Source organism: Micromys minutus (genome assembly GCF_963924665.1).
Source record: "Micromys minutus genome assembly, chromosome: 27".
Classification (NCBI taxonomy): domain Eukaryota; kingdom Metazoa; phylum Chordata; class Mammalia; order Rodentia; family Muridae; genus Micromys; species Micromys minutus.
Window position 1 is genome coordinate 37,963,224 of NC_137962.1, and position 22,002 is coordinate 37,985,225.

Consider the following 22,002-nt stretch of genomic DNA (forward strand, 5'->3'; position numbering starts at 1 on the left):
CTGGAGTGGGCCTTGGTAACAGCCACAGGACACAGAGTGAGGTGAGAGGATGGCTCCTGACCCTCTAAGCTGAGGCTGACGGGAGGGCTGGGCACAGCCCTAGTGCAGTTGAGCTGGTGAGTATGGGGGGATGCCAGGGCATCTCAGTGTAAAGTCTGTCTTTTCCTGGTACTCAGAGAAGATCAACTGCCAAAAAGTAAGCGGGAAAGGTCATGTTGACAGAGGTGCCTGAAGACAGCAGTGAGGGTTTGGAATTGTGTGTGTGAACGAGAGCTAAAAGACCAGCCAAAGGACGGGTCTCTCCTGATGCTGCACTCGACGCAGACCACGAGATCACAGTGCGCATCTTCCAGCTGGAACTCTAGGTGCTAGGTGATCTACAAAGGATAAAAGTCAGGAGGTGCAAGGAGATGGAGAAGGATGTCTTAGGCCTAGAATCCCAGTGCAGGAACCATAGTAGAAGGCAGGGCCTAGTCAGCTTTAACTGTCATGGTTTATTCTTTGGCTTGTGTTCCTGCCTGGACCTCCCTCAGCAATGGACTAGGATGTAAAAGTGTAAGCCAAAATAAATCCTCCCATAAAAAGCTAGAGCAGGCTCTCAAGGTCACCTTGAAGGACTCTCAGACCCTCTCCGCTAGAGGGAGAATTGGGGAGGAGCTGTCACAGGGCCATAATAGCCAGAGCAGCCACCACCAGCAGAGGGACAATGACAGTGACCAGGAGAGAAAGAGACAGATACCACCATCACGTGTGTGTTTTCTCTGTTCCAACACCCACAGGACAGAACACTAGGGACAAGAAGAGGTCAAAGAGATCTCAGGATGAGTGGGGGGAGGTGCAGAGAGGAGGGCACAGGAGAATGTGCGACCTCACACGCACAGAGGCCAGCCTGCAGTGCAGGCCACTAGGCTGGAGGAGCCAGGCTCCAGGCAGAGCGATGCGGGGGCCCACTCTCTGCCAGCAAGGCACTCGGCCCTGCTGCTGGGTTTCTTCCCATTGATCTCTGCGTCTTTCTGCTCCTATTTCCTGTCATCCACTGACTCATTAAAATTCCTTCCAGTTTGAAAGAATTTTAGGTATTCTGTTGGGATTCTTTAATGAATAATCTGCTTACTTTCGTTTTATAATCTCTTATTCCCATCTCATCTTCCCGAAAGATTTTTCTCTTTTTAGCCAGTGTATCTGGTGTTTTAGCTCCACGCTTAACAATCTCAGTGACTGACATCTCCTCAGTACACATTCTATCTGCAAAGTGCTATTTCGTGAATGAAAATATGTAGAGGGTGCTGCGGCGAGAGAGAGAGAATAAGCAAAACATAGATAAGTCATGGAACAGTGCTGCAAGCCATTCAAGAAAATGTGAGCAGAGAGCCGGAGGAACACGGCCGTGCAGCAGCCTGTCTCGGGGAACGGGCCGGTTTGCACTGTCTCTGCAAATCTATAAGGTGGTCCCAGAGGGACGTGCTCTCAGGAAGGCTTTCATGGGAGTCTGCTTGGCTTATTTTGAATAAGAGTGCCGTCATACTTCTTAAGAACTAGCCTTTCTTCTTCATTCACAGTATAAATGGTATTTAAAGGCTGGTTGCTATGCTGTAAATCTACCCAAGATTTTTGCCTTCTGTTGAAGTAAAAAAGTTAATTTTTGAGATGCATGCCTAACTGGGAAAAGGTTGGAGAGTTACCATTCTGTGTCTTATCATGGTCTTCCAAAGTGCACCCTTCTCTGTGTCTCAGAAGCCAGCGCTGATGGCCCGTGGGCACAGGCCATGCACCGTACCTGAGTTCTACAAGAGTAGGGCTTGCTCACAGTCTCATCACTTCCAGGGAGAGCCATGGCAAGGGCTGTGCGCTCACTGCCTCTGACTGCTCTTTGTACCAGGGAGTGTTTCCTTTGGGCCAGGCACAGTTTAAAGTTTTTTGTAGTCTAAAATAATTAAACCTGGTGAGAATCACACCTCTGACCCAATTTAGTTTAAACTTTCCCTCTTTTGGAGTCATCGTTTGTCACTGTCAGTCTTCCGGTCACCGTCACGTACCTGCTCATCTCCCACGGCTGGGGTGTGCTTGCAGCACAGGGTGACCTTTACGTGGGAGATATCAGCTTTCATTTCTCCAGAGCCTTAGACACAGACTAAGATGGGCTGGCATTGATCAGCAGCCTCACAAAGGCCTTCATCCTCCTTTCTACATCTGCAGGCTAGTGAGGGAAAGTGTGGGTTTTATCACTAGTGAACCTTAGCTATGACATAAAACCTGGTAATGAGCACTCTGTGCCTATTTTATCATCCAGTCGTTGCAATCCATTTTCATGGCATGGAAGCTGTTACTGCCCCACTTGATGCTTTTTAGCAGTCTTTTCCTGTATGTTCCAATCTCATCTCCTTGTTAGGCTGGAGCCACCATGCCAGGCTTATTCCGAAAGAAGCAGTCCATACGTCTGTGAGTCTCGGGGCTACAGCGTCGACCGTGTTTCTTCTTTCACACTTGGTTATAGTTGGAGCACCGTTGGATGGGGTCACGCACCTCTTCCACACTTTAGCACAGACCCTAAAGCTGCTCCACCGACTGTTTAGGACTTAGTGTGTGCACCACAAGGAAAAAAACACTTAAGATTATTTTTGTGTCATGCTTATGATTTAACTCTTATAGTCAATATCCATTTTAGGTTAATAGCCTGCCTATTTTAAAGCAATATATTAGTAAGCAGTTTACATCACTCCTGTGTTAATAATTTGTAACTGTGGCCTCTTAGCAAAACGACCTCATTATTATCTTCACATCCTGTTTCCTCTGATTAACTTAATTACTAAAAGGGGAAAAATCCTTCAGTTCCGCCTTTTTAAACTACAGAAAGCTGTATCTTGGCATCCATCTTCAGTCATGTCTGCCAGCGCTCTCCTTTGTAGCTGTAATTGGATCCTATGCGTCAGACCAACAAGAGAATGGAGCACAGCACTGGCTCTGTTGGACTAGAACGCCCATTATTAGATTTATAATAACAAATACATAATAACACGCAACAACTATAGTTCCTAGAAGAAGCTCACAGAACCGCTGAAAAATGAAAAGGGGGCATCAGCGGGGGTGGGGGTGTTCCTGTCTGTCAGCAAGTCTCTTCACTCAGAACCAACCTGAAGGCTCTGTCAGGATGACCTCACACTGGCCAAACTCAACTGGTCAAACCCTTCCTGACCCAAAGAGCAGGCTGGTCTCTGGCACAGAGGCATTTTGCTGGGTTTGGTATTACAGGCATGTTCGTGTCGGCCTGTAAAAACCACAGCCTGGTGTCTTCTACAGAGAATGTGCTGTGCTGAAGGATAACAATGAAGCCTAAGATGACCAGCCTTTCAGGATCCCATTTTGTATTAGTCGGGTATATTGGCAGGTGACTAAGGCAGGCTGGTGCCGTCTCATGATTTAATACTAAGCCTCCTGTTGAGGAATCGGCTGGATAGATGCTGGCGAGAAAGCTCTGACATTCAGGTTTAAATTGAAAGAAAATGAGAAACCAGATAAAGCCAGGCAACCAAATTAATTCACTCAGAACCCCTCCCTGCCTGTTCAGTGGAATTCACAGAAATTCTCTCCTGGAAAAGATTGGAGAGCCTTCTGGAACAATCATATATTTGGGCTCAAATATAGAAAGGCAGGGCCTGTGCTCTACTGCAGCAGAGCCCTCTCGTGCTTGAGAGCTTGGGAAACATCCCTGAATGCTGTCCATCCTTCGTGTGCTCAGCACTCGCCTCCCCAGACCTTCCTCCTAGGACGTGACAAACAGGCTCAGGCAGATGGAGCAGCTTGATCCTGTCACATGCCCTCTATCTCGTGGATACACAGAGAGATCCCGAGGTAAAAATGAGGCGGTTATGGACACGCGAATACCCTGGGCAGAGGATTGTTAGTAAAGGAAAATCTTCTGAGTACAGCTGGATCAACCAACATCCTTTGTCCCTTCCTCGGTTCCCCGAGGCAGAAGAATACTGAATCCATGGGCTTGGCGTGTATTCCCTCTGCCTTTGAATCCTGCATGATCCTCAATACGCCCCTGGATATCTGGGTGTCCCCAAGTCATGGGTATCAAAGGACTGCATCAAGATATCCTCCCCCCCCCCACCCCAGCTCTACAGATGATGATGTTAGTGACCAGATCATTGGGACAGCAATGACTCTCAGACACTCCACCAGTTCAATAGTATTCACACTCTGACGGGTGTCATTATACTGGAGGTGACAGATCTGTACACAAGAAATTGGGCCGAGTTAGAAACAACACATCTGTTTAGTGCTGTGATCCCTGAGCTTAGGATGCTGCCTGACACATCCTCATACTTAATATGTGTTTGTCCAACGAACGGATACATTTGATATAATGAGATTGGCTGAAGAAAAGTCAGTGTTCATACGGCACACATTGTGCAATAATGAGTAAGGAAAATAGATTTATTTTAACGTGGAAAGTTAAAAAAAAAACCTTTTAACAAGTAAGAAATTGGATTGGGCCTTGAAGAATTAAATCATCCTTGTTAGAGTAGGAAAGAATCCTGCAGGCTGAGGCGTGCTCATGAGCAAAGGCATGGGCCCATCTAAGGGATGCCAACCTGGAAAGTGCTGATCCTGGGCCAGCTCTCAGGAGGGGAGAGAATTTCAGGAACAGCTTGGGGGTGGGGGAGGCTTAGCACCGGGAGGGGTGGAACGTGAGGACAGGAAAGCTCTGAGCCACAGTTTTGCAAAGGAAATGATGCACGTGCAGGCCATAAACTGTTAGTTAGAGGACCAGTCACTCTGGTACGCTGTGTGGAGTAGACAAGCTGGACAGAGATCCAGAGACTGTGGTGCGAGGGAAAGTGATGGCCGGCAGAGGTAAAGGAGACGCCAGGGACAGGAGGTCAGGCTGAGCAGCAAGAGCTCAGCAGAGACAGACAGACCACCCTAGTTCTAGCTGGGGCCAGCAGCAGGTGATACTTACCGTGGTCAGAAAAAGTAAAGTGTCAAGAATATACTGGCGACATCTCAGAGGAAAAGAGGGCTGCAGAAGATGATCAGAAGGCTGCCTGGAGACAGGAGGAGGGCAAAGTTCCCTCAGGTGTCTGAGATTCTGAAAGTGCCCCCACCATTTCTGTTCCTTCCTCCCAACTCCTGCACGTCAGGCAAGAGATCCACAGGCCTGTCTTTCCCGTTTTTCTCTCCGCCTCACACTAATAACTGATAACTGAATGGCTTGTGCCTGTCCTGCTAATGGAACATGGATGCCGGGTACAACTTTCTTTCTTTGCTGAAGTTCATTTACTCGGGCGCTCTCCCATCATTCTCCTCTGCTCTGACTTTTTTACTGTATTTGTCTTGCTGGATGATTGGCCTACTTAGTGTCTCTCCAGAGTCTTACTACAGCCCACAGTAAACAGCAGGTATCAATTAGCTGGCTCTTCCTCTCCCTCCATTGCTCACTTCTGTCATTCTCCCCATTCCTGCCTTGTTATTTTTCATGGTACTTACTATCAGAGATAGAGCTTTCCTTGTACTAGACAAACACTCGAGCTGAATCCCAGCCCCCAAAGTGTTGCTTGATTGAGCATTCTTGATTTTCGGTTTCACATACAGCATGTTTTGATGGCATACGAAGCTGATGTCAGGGAGAGGCACATTAGGCACTAATTAAATTTAGCAGACCTTTGGGTTTCTTCTCTATGCAAAAGCATCCTGTAGACTATGAGGCAGGAATGCAGGAATGTCATATATGATTGGTACTATATTGCATGTAATTAAGTAAAATGAGGAGTTCATAGAGGCACGCCTTATCATTTCAGGAAAGGCAAGGATTAGAGTGTGGGTTTGGGATAGGTCTTGTGGGGTTGGCAGGGTTCAAACCAGTAAAGCAGGAGTTAGCTGGTGGGTAGGACGCCAGAAGCAGGAGTCGAGTCAGCCTGAGAACACAGCACAGGCCTGGCCACAGGTTGTTTCTGGGCATGTGTCAGGTGAGCCATGGAGAGCCAAACTTGTGGGCTGCGGAGTTGGTCACTGGCATAGAAGGGACTTCCACATAGAAACTATAATAATTAAAGATGTGCTTACAGAGAATGAAGTTAGCATATTGCATGGATGGGGGAGTGTAGAATTGGGCTGCTTTACTGTACAATCTTCAGAACACTCCCATCTTCTCCTTAAGCAAACATTTTTCTTTTTAGGATAATGTGCAGTACATTTGAAATCTTTTTTTTTTTTTTTTTTTTGTCAAGCATTCTACCAACTGAGCTGTATCCCCAGCCGTCATCGGAATCTTTTTATATCAAAGTGTTCAGTTCATTGAATACATTGCCAGTTTGGGGGAGGATGCAGCTCAGAGGGCTTGCCTCGCACAGATGAGACCCTCAGTTCAATTCCCAACATTGTTTTTAAAAAACAACTCACTAATTTTAATAAAAGCCCAAGCAGCCAGTTTGCAGTTCTCTTTCTAGACTACAAGGAAGGGGGTTGATAAATATAGAAGGACTTTGGTCTAAATTGAATTTTAAAATATTTATTTTTTTACTCTGGCTCTTTGAGGTAGGGTGTCATGTAGCCCAGGTTGGCTTTGAACTCTTGATTTTCCAGACATCATATCTCAGGTGCCAGATAGGGCTTACCTCATGAGCCTCTACACCCTGCCATCTCTTTGAATTTTCGAGCTTGTGTTTAATATTTAGCTTTTGTACTGAGTACTAACATGGCATCTAGAGTCTCTGCCATGTTAATACCCATGCCAATGCTGATATTTGGGATGGATGTTAAGACACTTTCAAGGGAAAGCCATCGCCATCCTGAGGTCCTGGTTTATATACCACTGCATCTGAAAATAATTTCATTACATAAAGAGCAAAATATTTTTCTCAAACACAATGGAGTGTCAAGAGAAATATTTAAATAAAATCCCTCTTAAGGAGTACTTTAAAGCAAATATAGTAACGCATGCATGCATTTTGAAATACCATGACTCTGGTTTCCTACTAGGATATATTAGTACTTCTAACGAAACCTTTTACTAACTAAATATAACTGGGTCATATGCTAATTAGTAATATTTCAGAAGAGGTTATTTTCATCCACCAATTTTCTGTTTCCTTTCATTATTATGAAGTTGTTAAACTGTGCTAAATTTAGAAAAACAGAAGCATTACCTTCTCATTGGTTCTTGGGTCTGGGTGTTTGTTACCTTCCATTGAAAAGACATTGACCGAGTACATCCTCCAGGACTGGCTCGGCTGGGTGCTGGGACACAGAGACAGCGCAGGGTGACGGGACTCGGCTGGGGCTAGGCTTGAATGAAGGAATGCAGTGTGGCAGCTGCTCGTCAAGCTCCATCCAGCCTTTGGTAGTGGAGGGCATAGTAAGACAAGGCAGACAGAAGGGCCAAGGCAGTCATTGAAGACACAGTGGTGCTTGAGTTGAATTTTCAAAAATAGAAGCCAGACATAGTAGTAGAAGGCTGGAATCACAGCGCTCAAGAGACAGAGGCAGAAGGATCTTGAATTCTAGGTCATCTTCAACTACAGAGTCAGACATTGTCTCCAAAAGTGAAGTAATATGAATCTCTCAATTTCTCTCTCTCTCTAAATATATATATACACATATATCCATATATACATGTAAATACAGATTATATATAATACAATATAATACTATATAATAGATTACATATTAATATATGATATACAATATATATATTTACCTTTTAAAGTAAAATGTGACTGGATACTATATTTACATTCATGAGCCTTGTTGAATTACAAGACCTAGGAAAGCTTAGGATTTTGTTCTTGGTACTTTACTTTGAAAAACAAGCCTTATGGGAAATTTCTGTCAAGTTGTTTCAGCTTGAATTTTTACTTCTAAGACTAGTACATACAGAATTAACTACAAAGTATAAAAACCTTTTTAAAAATTGATTTTAGAAGTTGACACTTAAGGCATCTTAACAATTTTTCCCTTTTAAATGTGAAGCTATGTCTCTGAACACTTCAGTGACAGGTGATTTGGTCTACTAAGGAATCTAGCTCGACAGCTTAGTTCAGATCACAAAGTTAACAATAGGTTACATTACATCTTTTTTTTTCTTTTATTGGATTTTTTTTTACTTATATTTCAAATGTTATTCCCTTTTCCAAGTTTCCCCTCCAGAAATCTCCTATCCCATCCCCCCCTCTCCCTGCTTCTATGAGGGTACTCCCCCACCCACCCACCCTTTCCCTCCTGCCTCCCCGACCTGGAATTCCCCTAAACTGGGACATCTAGCCTTGACAGGACCAAGGGCCTCTCCTCCCACTGATGCCCAACAATGCCATTTTCTGCTGCATATGCAGCTGGAGCCATGGGTCCCTCCATGTGTGCTCTTTGGTTGGAGGTTTAGTCCCCCGGGAACACTGGTGGGTTCTGATTGGTTGATATTGTTCTACTTGTGGGGTTGCAAATCCCTTCAGCTCCTTCAGTCCTATCTCTAACTCCTCCATTGGGGACCTCATTCACAGTCCAATAGTTGGCTGTGAGCATCCACCTCTGTATTTGTCAGGCTCTGGCAGAGCCTCTCTGGAGACAGCTATATCAGGCTCCTGTCAGCATGTACTTCTTGGCATCCACCATAGTGTCTGGGTTTGGTGGCTATATATGGGATAGATTCCCAGTTGGGGCAGTCTCTGGATGGCCTTTCCTTCCGTCTCTACATTATATCTTAAAACAAACTTTCCACCAGCCTGTTAGAACGGGGCCTACAGTCTCATATATAAGAAGCAGAAGGAGAGTTTATCTTCCCTTAGTTTTCATGCCACACATGTTTCATGTTAAAATGTTAACAAAAATTCTTGCAAATGTATCATCAGAGGGAATGAAGTAAGTACTGAACATGTGGTTCTTCTGCTGACTCTTAGTCCGCTTCTCCTGTGCTCGATGTGTCCTCGTCTCCTCTGAGGGCAGGCATTTTTTCCACTACAGCAGCATTGGCATCATTCAAAGTAGGACCATCTTCACCAGTTCCCAGACCAGGCTCCATCACCCTGTAGATCCTGTTCACTTGTATCTAGGGGCCATCCGGAGTGAAGCCAGAAGTCTGGAGTGCAGCTCACACGGCAAGATGATCTGAGATCCTTCACCAACTCCATAATGGAGTGCTCCCCCGGGTTCATCTCCAGGCTACCGTGCTGCCACCTGACCCAGCGTTGAGCTCTCTTTGAGGACCTGGGCTTTCGTGATTCTCTTGTACTTGCTGTTCACCCAGATACACTGTGATACCACTTGAGGAAGCCACCAATTGCTTTGACCCTTTCAACCTTCCCCTCCAAGATGCCCTTCATAGTTTTGCAGAGGTTCTTCTAACTTTATCTTTTTTTTCCTTCTGCTTTCTTTTTCTCTTCTCAATCTTCTGCAGGTTCCAATCCTTCTTTGGCAACCGACACTACAGGCTTGCCCTTGCCTTCAGCTGTGCTCAGTGGGTTCAGTCACATCGATCACTTCTTTTTTTTTTTTTTTTAAACGACTTTATTTTGCAAAACAAAGATAAATGTACAGATTTTAAACATTTTTTGCTTAAAATTATACATTTTTGTCAGTACTGTTTTTTCAGACATTAAAATAAATTTTACATAAAACCATGTGAATATGTTTTTTAGTCAGCACTTGATTTTTTTCAAGGGCTTGACAGTATGCATTGAAAACCTACTAGTTGCAATAAGCGTAAAGTACATGCAAATCATAGCGGCTCTATTTATAATAGCCAGAAGCTGGAAGGAACCCAGATGTCCTTCAGAAGACAAATGGATACAAAAATTGTGGTACATATACACAATGGAATACTACTCAGCCACCAGAAACAATGACTTAACCAAATTCTTAAGAAAATGGCTGCATCTAGAGAATATCATCCTGAGTGAGATAACCCAGTCTCAAAAGAACAGACATAATATGCAGTCACTGATAGTTGGATGCTAACCCCAGAGGCTTGCACTCCCCCAGAAACAACTCACAGACTGTATGAAGTACAAGAAATAAAGAAAACAAAAAATATACATATATTCACAAAACAAGAAGACTTTGACTATTTCCACATCGATCACTTCTAAGCCACAGTGTCAGAGACGGTCCATGAAAGCCACGTTAGCTACTTGGTCCTTGGTCTCGGCTGTGATAAAAATGGATGTGCTTCTGGCTTCCCTTTGTTATGGTGCAGCAGTCCTTGGGAGGAAGCACCTCTTCCCCAGAAGCCGATGTGTCGCTTCCTGACAGCTCGGATAGCTTCTTTGATTTTGAGTCTTTATGAACTGCAAGCTTTAGGTTTTGAGAACTGCTCACAAAGCTTTTTGTAGTTCTCTTTGCCTTCTCCAATTCAGCGAAGAGTTTCAAGAATTTCTTGACCAAATTCTTTCTGATAACTTTCAGATTTTTGCTTTGTTGCAACATTTCATGGGGAACATTTAGAAGGAGATCCTCGGAACCCACCACTGTTCTAATGAAATGTGGATACTCGGGGACTAACTCCTCACAGCTACCCATGACAAAAACTGTGCGCATACAACTTAATGGCCTTTTTCTTTCTGTTCTCAAACAGATGATAAGGAGAGTGTGTCTTGGGACAAGAGAAGGGCTGGGAATTCCAGTTGTCCTTTAACAGACAATGCTTTACCATGACGTGTTCTTCCCAACCATTGCATAAGCTCTTGCAGAACTCACCATGTTCTTCATCAGAATGTATGGTCCAAACAGGCTTTGTTTCACTCTTGTACTTTTCTTTCCTCTTCTTCTTCTTATCACTATCCTTTTCTCTTTTCATCAGAACCATACATTTTCTAATTCCTCTTTTCCTTTCTCTTCCTCTTTATCTCCTTTGTCTTCAGCCTCATCATCACTGACTTCCTTCTCTTGTTTCTTCTCCACAGAGAATAACAGGATGGCCAATAAACTGGGAATGGTTCTTCACGACCTCCTCTATTCTCCTTTTCCCCAGATACTCTGGCTTGCTTTTCTTTCACATGTGAGGTAACCTCTGTTCCATGGCCTGTTGGTTCGAGGTTTCAGTCTTCACTGTGAACGATGCCCCTGCGGAGGTGTCCCAGGCACCCTGCCCATGTCATCATGCTTGGTGACCATAGCCACATCAACACAACAGTAAAAGACAACACCAAGCTGCCCAGTCATCAAGACATCTTCTCCAGCCTGCAAAGCCTCCATGACGACTTCGGTGCTAAACTAGCAATAGTGGAAAGGTTATTGATCAAGTCAGCCATGTTCATCCCAGTTTCAGTATCCACAAAAGTGAGGGTTTGGTCTTGTTTGCTGGAGATGAGATTAACATACAGGTCCTTCCCAGGATGATAACTAGGATTTGTCAAACTTTCATCACTGATCTTACCCAGAGCATCTGACGAATTTAAAATGAGCTCCCTCAGAAAAATCTCTTTGTTCAAAGTATTGATGATCAAAGACACTAACTGGAAATTTTTTACCTTAAAGGGAAAAATCTTAACCTTTTCCTTCCCCTTTGATTGGTCTTGGGTCTGGGTTTTATTAATCCCACACTGGTCATGTTTTGCAAGGCCTTAAAAAAGGCAAAACCACCACAGGGCCACCATATTTCCCATCAAGTCCAATCAGGGGCGAGCATATATCCCGACACACTTCCTGCCTGTGTATCTCCCACCTACATCCAACCAAGAGCAAGTGTACACCCTGATGTATTTCCTGCCCATGTACCCCCAACCCTCATGTGATCAAGCACATCCTGTACAGATGTGTCAGCAAACTTGTTTAGGAGAGTGAAAACATAAACAATAGCCTCTAGCATGTAGCCCTGGTTCTGTGTGGCCTCACAGTGTTCTCAGGCATCGTTCGTGAGTGACCACACATGACCCATGACTAGCTGTACAATGGCAATAAAGCAACTAATAGAAGGCTCTTGATTTTCTAATTCTTGGTAAAAACCAGAAGCTTTTCTCCAGCCTTTGAAGGTTCAAAGGGCCCATGTGTTCATTCTGACAACACACTATACTTTGAGATGTATAGAATCACCTAATGGTGAACTCACAATTGGTGCCTCTTTCTCCCTGGTAGGAAGCCAGAGAATACACACACCTCTTTTACTATGTTATGGTTCTAATGCATCAATCTCTTAAGAAACAATTTCCTTCCTTTCCATATCTAAGTTAGGATGAGACTCTCTGAGAACAGTCCCTCACATAGTGAGTTGGGATCCGGTCCTAGCTAGAAATTCAGTCCAGACCCCAGATGTGTGGGATCAGGCAGGGGTGGCAACCTAGGTTCAGTTTTGGTTCCTTACCCTGTTTCAGCTCTTCTGTCCCAGGCTCCCATGGTGCTATTGTGTGTTAGTGAGTATCTACTGACAGAACAGACAGAAAGTGTCCATTGTGGGAACCATCGGAGCAGCTCTGGAAGAGAGTATATTGTCCTCACACAGACAAAGACTCATTGAAAGGATGCTGCCCCATGAACGACTTCAGAATGTGCCTCCTGGGAGAGACGAAGTGTTTCATAGGACAGAATGATGCAGATTTGTCTAGTTTATCTTGTAAAGGATGAAGGTTTGAAGGTACTAAAAATATAGTGGCTCAGAGGCAGATCAGTGGGTGAAGGGAGAAATACTTAAAGGGAAATATTTGAAATTTTTGTGCCTTGTGTTTTAGTACCACTGAGAGAGGGAGAGAGAAGGCAGCCGCCAAATGACTAAGGCAGCAGTTATAGCTTGGGGGGTACTTGAAATAGAACATACCAGCCTCGCAGGAAAGCAGAGGGCTAAATAGGAAAGATCCTATTTATTAAAATGGATTTTAAATGGGATGTTTCGGTTTTAATTTGGGGCTACTTGCTATTTTACAGAAGCTGTGTCTACTCCCCCAGGAAAAAGCCCATCCATGCAGACAAATATGAGTTTAGGCAAGAAACTGGAGAAAGCCATTGCAAATACTATCCCAGAAAGTACCCCACAAATTCCTCAGGAAAAGCAGACGGCTGCAAAAAGCTTTGAAACGCTGACACCTTTACAAGCATTTTGGCCATCAGGTAAAGATGAGTTCGTCAGCCTGGGTTTGAGGATGTCCAAGTCTGAGTCTGTGTTCCACACCCAGTCCTCTGTGGAAACACTCTACGTCTCACCTGCATTCAAAACCATTAGCTCACTGACCGAGACCAGTACGGACCTCAGGACACCTGCGCAGTCCAGCATCTGCCAGATGGAAGATGTGAGCCTCAAGCCTTTAGCCACGTGGGGTGAGCGTACCCCCAAACAAGCCAATGAAGCAGGTGAGAATGCTCTGCAGAGGCATTCTGTGGCCTCTAGCCTTCTGTCCTTGTCTCTTCTCACTCTCTGTCAATTCTGTTAGAACACATACACCACTAAAGGACTTCTGGGTGGTCCTGAGTCCCTTTTATTAAATGAGTTGTAGATAATTCAAGCAAGTACTTGACCGAGTATATTACCATCAGTTCCAAAAAATGTCTGTGTAAACCAAATTACATGTTACTGGCATTAACTGAGGCTTCCAATTAGACATGTGGGTAACTCATGAAGGAATCGTGTGCAAAAGGTGTGGATTTTTTTATGTGTACAGGCATATGTGTGCCTAGCTGTGTATATATTCTTTAAGGTTCTATACTATTTGCACCAATGGGGTAAGGGTATACCTGTTATCCTAGCACTCTGGAGCCAAGGAAGAGAATTGAGCTGAAGGTAAGTGGGGCTGCAGAATGAGCCCCTGTGTATAACAAAACAGAAAGAAATGGGCTGCAGCATTGATTTAGACCCTGTGATAGAGGATCAAGCCCGGCTGTTGACCTCCAGCTACTAAGTCTTGCATTATGCAATTATGCTTTCATTTTCAAAGTTAACTGGTAAAAAAAAAAAAAAAAATGTTTGTTTGTGTGTGAAGTTTTCAAAAACAAAGTGGTGGTTTTGTTGGTGATTCTGTATGATAATGCTTATCAACTGATATAAATTCAAAGATTTCAACATGAGCCTTTTAAACTGCTTCAAACACAAATTTAAAATGCATATAAGCAAAAATGTTGTCAGCCAGCATGTAAAACTACGTATTAATAAAAACAGTGGAGCAGTGTGCAGGGTTAAATGAATTGGCCTTGGTGTCAAGGGCAGTGACTAACAGAAGAAAGAGAAATTTCAGAGATTATTTTAGTTAAACCTTTTGGTATTGACTAACCTAAAGGAGGTAAAATTGAGTGGTAGGGCTGGCAAGATGGCTCAGCAGGTGACAGTGTGAGTCTGATCCCCAGGACCCCACACAGGAAGCAGAGCACATACTACTCAGCATGTTCTCTTTGGACTTTCATGCTCACTGTGGTACAGGTGTGCACGCATACACATGGATGGATGGATGATACATAAATAAAATGTCATTTTAAAAATGAGTCTTTGTTCTGACATCAAATTCGCTTTCCGTCTGAGACTGGCTGCAGAGGAAAGTCACCTTGCACTGCACTTTGGTGGCCTTTGACATGACTGTCCTCTAAGAAATGGCTACGGTTATAATGGAAGTAGATAGACCACCCAATCCCACCTCTTCGTACTGATCTAAAGGCTGCAGAGCCGGGAGAATGAGGCCGATAAATGAGTCGGACTAAAGTCTCCTGCAATAACCGACTTCACTCGGGGCATCAGGCAATGTGTACTTTGAGGGTTAAAGAGAATCATATGAGTTAAGTGTATAGTCACAAGGATCCGTTGCATAAGGCAAAAACGTGTTGTTTCATAGAGGCATCTAGTTGAATAGCAACAGCAAGTAATAGAAAGTAATCTGAAATAAACTCACTCCTGTCCGCCACACCTGGGAGGAGCACAAACAACATTCCAAGAACAAGCCGTGTTCTAAAGAAATTGAGGTCATCAGACTCCCGTCTTGTTTTATTGGAGTGTTCTCACAAGCATTCAGAATTCTCCTCACACAGCTCCATTCTTGGACCATGTTCTGACACACCTCTAATAATATTAAAGCTGAGAAATTACTAAAAGCTTGTTTATCAGAAGACCTCCAAGAGAAAAATGCAGTGGGCATGGACCCCAGGGAGAAGGGCATTTTGGTGAGTCCCAGTTGACCTCAGTCATTCCCCTCCTTGGGTAAGAAGTGGATCCCCAGCCTCACTGGGCTTTGGAGACTTAGTTTGAGCTTGGGGTCCCAGAGTATCTCAAAGCCCAAAGTGACTCAGGGCCAGTGAGAGAACAAGAAACCACAGGGAAGGAAGTCTTTGTCTCTGCAAGTATATGCTGCAAAGCTGTGTGCTCTCAATGAGAAAGAAACTAAAGCAGGGGACCTTCTTAGAAACCAGCAAGCTAAGCAGATTCTCTGATGAGCATCTGGTGCCAGGAGACACAGCATTTCAGGCAGATGCTCCTCTCTCTCGTTTGGCTGGGCCCTGGGAACTTGACAGGCTGGGCACTCAGAGCTACCGTATAGGAAGGACAACACTAGATACAGCATTGTCCTTCCTGCAGAAAATCCACGTCGTCTAGAATACAGTGACTGCCTCAGGGTCCACTTGGCATCTAGAAGACAGACCAACTAATCCTGGCACTACATCCTGCCCTGTGGACAGCTCTACCTCTTGGCTCCTCTATGGTCTGTCCTTGGAATCTCTCTTGTCTCAGTTCTTCCCCTAGCATATTTCTCTCTGCCCAGAAGATCCAACTTCTACTTCCTGCCCAGGTATTGGCCCTTAGTTCTTTATTACAGCCAATTAGGTAGAATTTTAGATTGCCTTGTGCATGTAAAAGAAGAATGAATATTTATAAAATATGAGACCAGTGGTGGGCCATAGAAATAACAATGCCATGATCCTGCCAGTATTTAGCTCTCTGCCAGTACAGAATTAACAATTGAATACACAGAGACACACCTTTACACAAGGTGCCCCAAAAGACCAGAAAACTCACAGAACTCTCATATGTTAAGTAAGTTCATGATCTTTATTAGGGCTGGTGTGAAACCAACCTCATGTCCTCAACTATGCGTGGCCACATGCAGCTTAGACCATGTGTTTGAAATTCCAAGTAGAGCAACAGTGGATTTCAGTGAACAGAACATTGGTGGGGTGTGAAAAAAATCTTAGGGAAGACTGGGATGGCTGAACTTATAAACTGTGTATAAACTCTGCCCAAATCTTTGGCTAATTACTAACTAAACTCACAGTGGGACCACAGTGTGCCCCTTGGTACATTGCATAGAGTACCCTCCAAGCCCTGCTGGAAACCAAAAGAAATGAAAGCCTTTAGCTTCTGTCCACTTTGTGGGTGACAGTTTGAAGAGTCAGGCAGATGCCTACAGGAATGAGAGCAATCTCTAGAGGACTGTTGTAGAATCAAGAGGCTCTACAAGCATGCACTACAGTGTTTTCAAATGCCTGACATGGGACTGGAGACTTGGCTCAGTGCTTAAGGGAATGTGGTGCTCTCGAAGAGGACACAAGGCCAGTTTCCAGCACTTACATTGGGTACCTCACAACAGCCTATAACTCCAGCTGCAAGGGGTCCAGGGCTCACTTTTGGAAACTACAGACACCCTCACTCACATGCATAAACACACACACACACACACACACACACACACACACACGCACATGCACACTTAATAAAAAATAAATAAATGTCCAGACAATTGAAGAAATAGGAAAATGTGAGCTATAGTGAAGACACAGAAGAAGTTACTAGAAGGTAACCATGATGACAGAGATATTGTGATTGTGGACTGCAAATGAAGGCGGGAAAAGTAAGTGCACTTGAAGATAAATCAGCAGGAATTATCTAACCTGGACAATGGGAGATAACAAGTAAAGAGATAGCCTCCTGGGAGCGTATCAGGCAGTCTGATGGTGTGAATGGAGTTCCGGAAGACAAAGAAAGCAGAGAGGGCAGAAACATTAGGTGAAGAGATCCTGGTGCCGAACTCCCAAATGTGTAGCTAGAGTACGCTTCCAGATCGAAAATGCTCAAACAGAATAAGTATAAAGAAAACTATGCCCAAGCACACCATCAGTAAACACATGAATCCCACAAGGTTTAAAAGCAGCAAGAGAGTTGTGTTCCATACAAGAATGACTGTGTGGACGCTGATGGTGTGGACGTCAGTGGTGTGGACCCTGCCCCAGCTTCTGTCAGGACCTCTGAGAAACAGAGGCCAGCTCACAGGTCAGAAGACAAAACCCATCGGCCAGAAATTCCATATCGAGAAAAAATTTAAACGAATAGGAAAATGTCCAAGGACAGAAACTTAACTCATGATCAAGAAATCTATTAAAAAATCTATAAAAAGGTGATTTTTTATGAATAGGAACCTGTACTAAAACTTGAATCTACAAATGTGATGAGTCTTAGAAATGACAAATATCTGAGGAAATATAAAACACTTTTTCTTCTCATTGAAAAAGCACATGTAAAAAATATATATGCAAAAAATATTCTGTATTTTTGTATCTAAAACACATATAGAAATAATGTAACATCACAACATAAAGAACATGGAGTCCATGGGATTGCATGCACCATTTAATGAAGTCCTCATTTTGCACAAAATATTACAATATTAACCTAACCCATGGAAAGGTAAACATGTATTAAGTCACACTTTGAAAAAGGAGAGCATGGGCTGGCAGGCTGGCTCAGCGCCCATATTAGGCGGCTCAGAGCTGCTGGTAGTCTTAACTCTGGGAGATCCGACTTACCTCAGCCTCCATGGGTACCTGCAGCCATGTGAACACACCACACACAGGCACACTCAGCCACATTGTTTAGAATAGTAAGTCTTTAAGAAAGAAAGGGGAAAGTATGGATCTGGGTGTGGTGGTCCAAACCTGTAACCCAGCGCTCTAGAGGCAGAGGCACAAGGATTAAGAGTTCAAGGTCAGCTTGGGGAATACAGCAAGAAAACTAAGGGACGGGGACCTAGCCCAGGATAGAGCACTTTCTTGGGGTGCAGAAAGCCCCAGGTTCTGTCCCCAGCACCACAAAGAAAGAAGAAAGAAAATTAATTTAGAATACTAAAGCTATATTTAATACAAAAGAAAGAAGGGGGCTGGAGAGATGGCTCAGTGGTTAAGAGCACTAGCTGCTCTTCAGAGGTACTGAGTTCAGTTTCGAGCAACCACATGGTGACTCACAACCACCTGTAATGGGATCTGATGCCGTCTTCTGGCCTGCAGGCAAACATGAAGGCAGAACCTTGTATATATAATAAATAACTATATTTTTTTTTTAAGAAAGGAAGACAAAAACCAAACAAATGGGACGAAGCAGTGGGTCTGGGATGACAGCCTAAACAGTAGTGTGTGCTGTGTGAGCCCGAGGACATGAATCTTATCTCCAGCAACCACACAGAAAGCTGCGCCAGCCCCTACAGTCCCAGGCTACGGAGGTGAGATAGGATTCCCCCGGACAAGATGCCTAGTTAGACTAGTGAATTGGCAAACTCCAAGTTCAGCAAAATGTCCTGGCTCAGAAACTCAAGTGAGGAACGATAAAGGCACCCCACATCAGCCTCTGGCCTCCATGTAAATACCTGCACAAGTGGGTGGGTGGGCACGCATGCTTCCGTGCACCCTCACACATGAAAATAGAAAATCTAGCCAATAACTTTTCAAAACCTAAAATCTGAAGTGTATGTTCTCCAGATACAATGAGATTAAGTTAGAAAACTATAATAAAATTCTCAGAAGAATCCTAAATGTTATCTGTGAGACAAAGTAGAAACTGAAGGTTAAATGAGAAAGTATTTCCAACAGTGGCTGACTATTAAAGACAGTAAGAGGGTGTGGGGATGTGGCTCAGTGGTAGAGCACTTGCTTAGCCTGCTTGAGCCCCAGGTTTAATCCCCAGCCATGGGGAGTGGGGTGCAGGGAGGGGAGATAGGGAACAGCTACAGATCCTGTAAATACCAACTTCAAAGGATTATAATGGAGTATTATATTACCAATGGGTTTGGCTCCTTAGCTGAAATGGATAAGCTGGTAAATGACTAAAACTGACCTGAGATGACCTTTGTATTTGTCAAAGATCATTGATAAATAATAGACTCATGTGTGTGTGTGTTTCCATGTGAAAGGTACATATTATAATATATGCATGTAAATACATATACACATACATACGTACATACATATTAGGGAAACGCACATAGACACAAACATATATACCAGAAACATCTTAGAAACAGTGCCTCAGTCGCATGTGGTTTTCCTGGTATACTCTAAGGAAGGAGGAACATCAGTCTTCCACCCGTTCTTTCTGAACACTGACAGCATCACCCCATCATTTCATGAAGATGGCTAATCTGCTACCCAGGTCCACCAATGCAAGAAAAGTGAATTAGAGAACAACGTAGATTAATGCCAGATGCAGATGTTAGCAAATGGAGTCCACCAAGACCAAACAGTGCCAGTGCGCTGTCTCCCAGTGGATTCTTCCCAGAGCTTTAGCACTGGCTTGACGTTTGAAAATGAGAGTGCAATCCACCACATTAATAGAATAAGATTTAAAACGATATAATTATCTTGATTCATGTAGAAAATTGATACAATTCTACATTCAATTATGATTATAAAAAATGTAAGCAAATTAGGAATAAAAAGGAACTTCCCTCAAAGCTGATAACGAGCGTGTTTTAAAATTCGCTGCAGACATAATTAATGATGAAAGAGCCAGTGCTGTTCTGACTGCTGCGAAGGAGAGAAGTGAGCCTTCCTGCACCACTCTCATTACGGAGTGTGTTAGAGGGCCTGGTGCAGCAAGGAGGCCCTAGGAAGAGACAGAGGGCATGAAGACTGGGAAGGAAAAGAGAGCATTGCCTTTGCCTAATGGTAATATGATTCTTTATGTAGAAAATTCACACACGCCTCAAAAGGACACAAGGTCACCATACAAAATGAACGACAGCCAGGTGCTGCTCAGGGCCTGCCTGGGCGACAGAACAGGGGTCTATCTCCAGACAAAATAGAAACTGTATTACTGTGCACCAACTATGGACAGTTAGGAGTTAGAATTAAAGAGGGTTGTTTTGACAGTTAAAAGCCTGCACTGCCCTTGCAGTGGGCCAAAGGTTCCTGTCCAGAACCCAGAGTGGGTGGTTCCCAACTGTGACTCCAGCTCCAGGGGACCCAATGCCATCTTTTGGCCTCCTCAGGTGCCTGCTCACCTTTGACTTTCACATGTGTATACCTGCATCCCAGCCACTACATCTCTCTCTCCCTCCCTCCCTCCCTCCCTCCCTCCCTCCCCTCCCTCCGTGTCTCTCTCTCTCTCTCTCTCTCTCTCTCTCTCTCTCTCTCTCTCTCTCTCTCTCTCTCAAAACAACAAAAAGCAAAGGAACAGTGCCATTTACATTAGGAGCACTTTTTAAAAGCTTACACTGTAAATACTCCAGAGCAGAACCATTCAAGATGCACCATGAAGCAAGATACCAGCACGCATGTGTTTGAGGGAACAGGAGCTGGTCTCATAGTGTGAAACTTTACAGCTGTTGGAGTGCAGGCCCCGGGCGAGAGGCCCTGGCCATCAGTCAGGATGACTGGCTGACTAGCAACAGAGTTAATCTGTCCTCCAGTGCCGCGGTGGTACTTAATCTGCCTGCTCCGTTTCTTCCCTGACTCTTAGTTATAATCTATATTTGATTTCTTTAAAAATTCATTTGGACCTTAATTTCTCTTTCCAATTTTGTTAATAGAAGAGAGAGATGGGTGTGTAGATGATGGATGGAGAGGTGGATAATATATTTATGTGACATTGACAAATTCTACACTTACTGCAAATTGTTAAAAACATCTCTGTTACTAAGTTATCACTAAATTATGTTTGTGTTGGTTTCTACTTTCAAGTTATTACATCTGCCTGTCTATCTATCTATCTATCGTGTGTGTGTGTGTGTGTGTGTGTGTGTGTGTGTGTGTGTGTGTGTGTGCGTGCGTGTGTCACAGATCAGTTATGGAGGTCAGAGGACAAACTACAGAAATTGTTTCTCTTTTTGACTGTGTGGGTCCCAGGGCTGGGCAGCAGGTGCTTTACCCACTGAGCCACCTCAGCAGCCCAGAGAGCCCTGATAGAAGAGACTCTGAATTTGATAAAGAATGATAACAGAGTTCTCAGTGCTGGGGAGACATGAGACTAGAGCAAACACATTAAGCCTCGACAGGAAACCTAAAGAGGGCTCCTAATAGACTGAACAGCAATTCCTGTGACAGCGCAGAGTCTAGAGCCAGACCGTCTGGGTTGATGATCCCAGTTCCCCTGCCGCTCACAGTAACTGGGGGAGGCGCCTGGCCTCTCTGTATGTTAGTGCCCTGTCTGTGGGGCAGATGGTGATGGCTCTGCTGCGCGGAGTTCACAGAGGCAAAGCCCTCGGTGGGGGGCTTGATACTTAGCACTTGCAGTCACTGCCGCTGTTCCTCAAATGCACACGTGTCTAGAACTGCGCACCTTCCGGCTGCTCCTCACCCTCAGGAGCTCTGTTGGCATCCTTCTCACGCCTTCTCAGTACACACCTGTCACTGTGGGAAGTCAGGGCAGGAACCAGGAGGCAGGAGCTGATACAGAAGTCATAAAGGAGTGTTTGTTAATGGCTTTGCTCCTCATGGCTTGCTCAGCCTGCTTTCTTAAAGAACCCAGGACCACCAGCCCAAGGACGGTACCACCCTCTATGGGCTCAGTCCCCCCAGTCACTAATTGAGAAAAAGTCTTACAGCCCAAACGTGTGGATGCATTTTCTCAGTAGACATTTCCTGCTTTCAGATAGCTCTAGCTGTGTCAAGTTGACATAAGCCTAGTCTTCACAATACCTTCCGCCCAGGAAAAGGCATCCCCACAGAGGAATAGTACCTAGCTGCAACTGAGCACAGAGATTCTGGAAAGCTCTGGCTCATTCCCCACAAAGCACCCATTCAGCTGTGGATTGAGTACCTTTTTTTTTTTTTTTTTTTTTTTTTTTTTTTTTTTTTTTAACAAAAAGAACAAATAACCTTCCAAGCTCTGAGCAGCTGAGC

At 44.3% G+C, this 22,002-nt stretch overlaps 1 protein-coding gene across 1 annotated transcript in view; it reads left to right on the forward strand.

The window, feature by feature from the left end:
- Positions 1 to 22,002, forward strand: part of ENTHD1 (ENTH domain containing 1) — a gene marked incomplete at both ends in the record, with an annotated part of 97,437 nt that overhangs the window by 67,795 nt on the left and 7,640 nt on the right. The window contains one exon of the mRNA XM_080939074.1: positions 12,850 to 13,272. Within this exon, the coding sequence (XP_080795200.1) occupies positions 12,850 to 13,272 (423 nt within the window). The remainder of the gene's footprint in view (positions 1 to 12,849; positions 13,273 to 22,002) is intronic.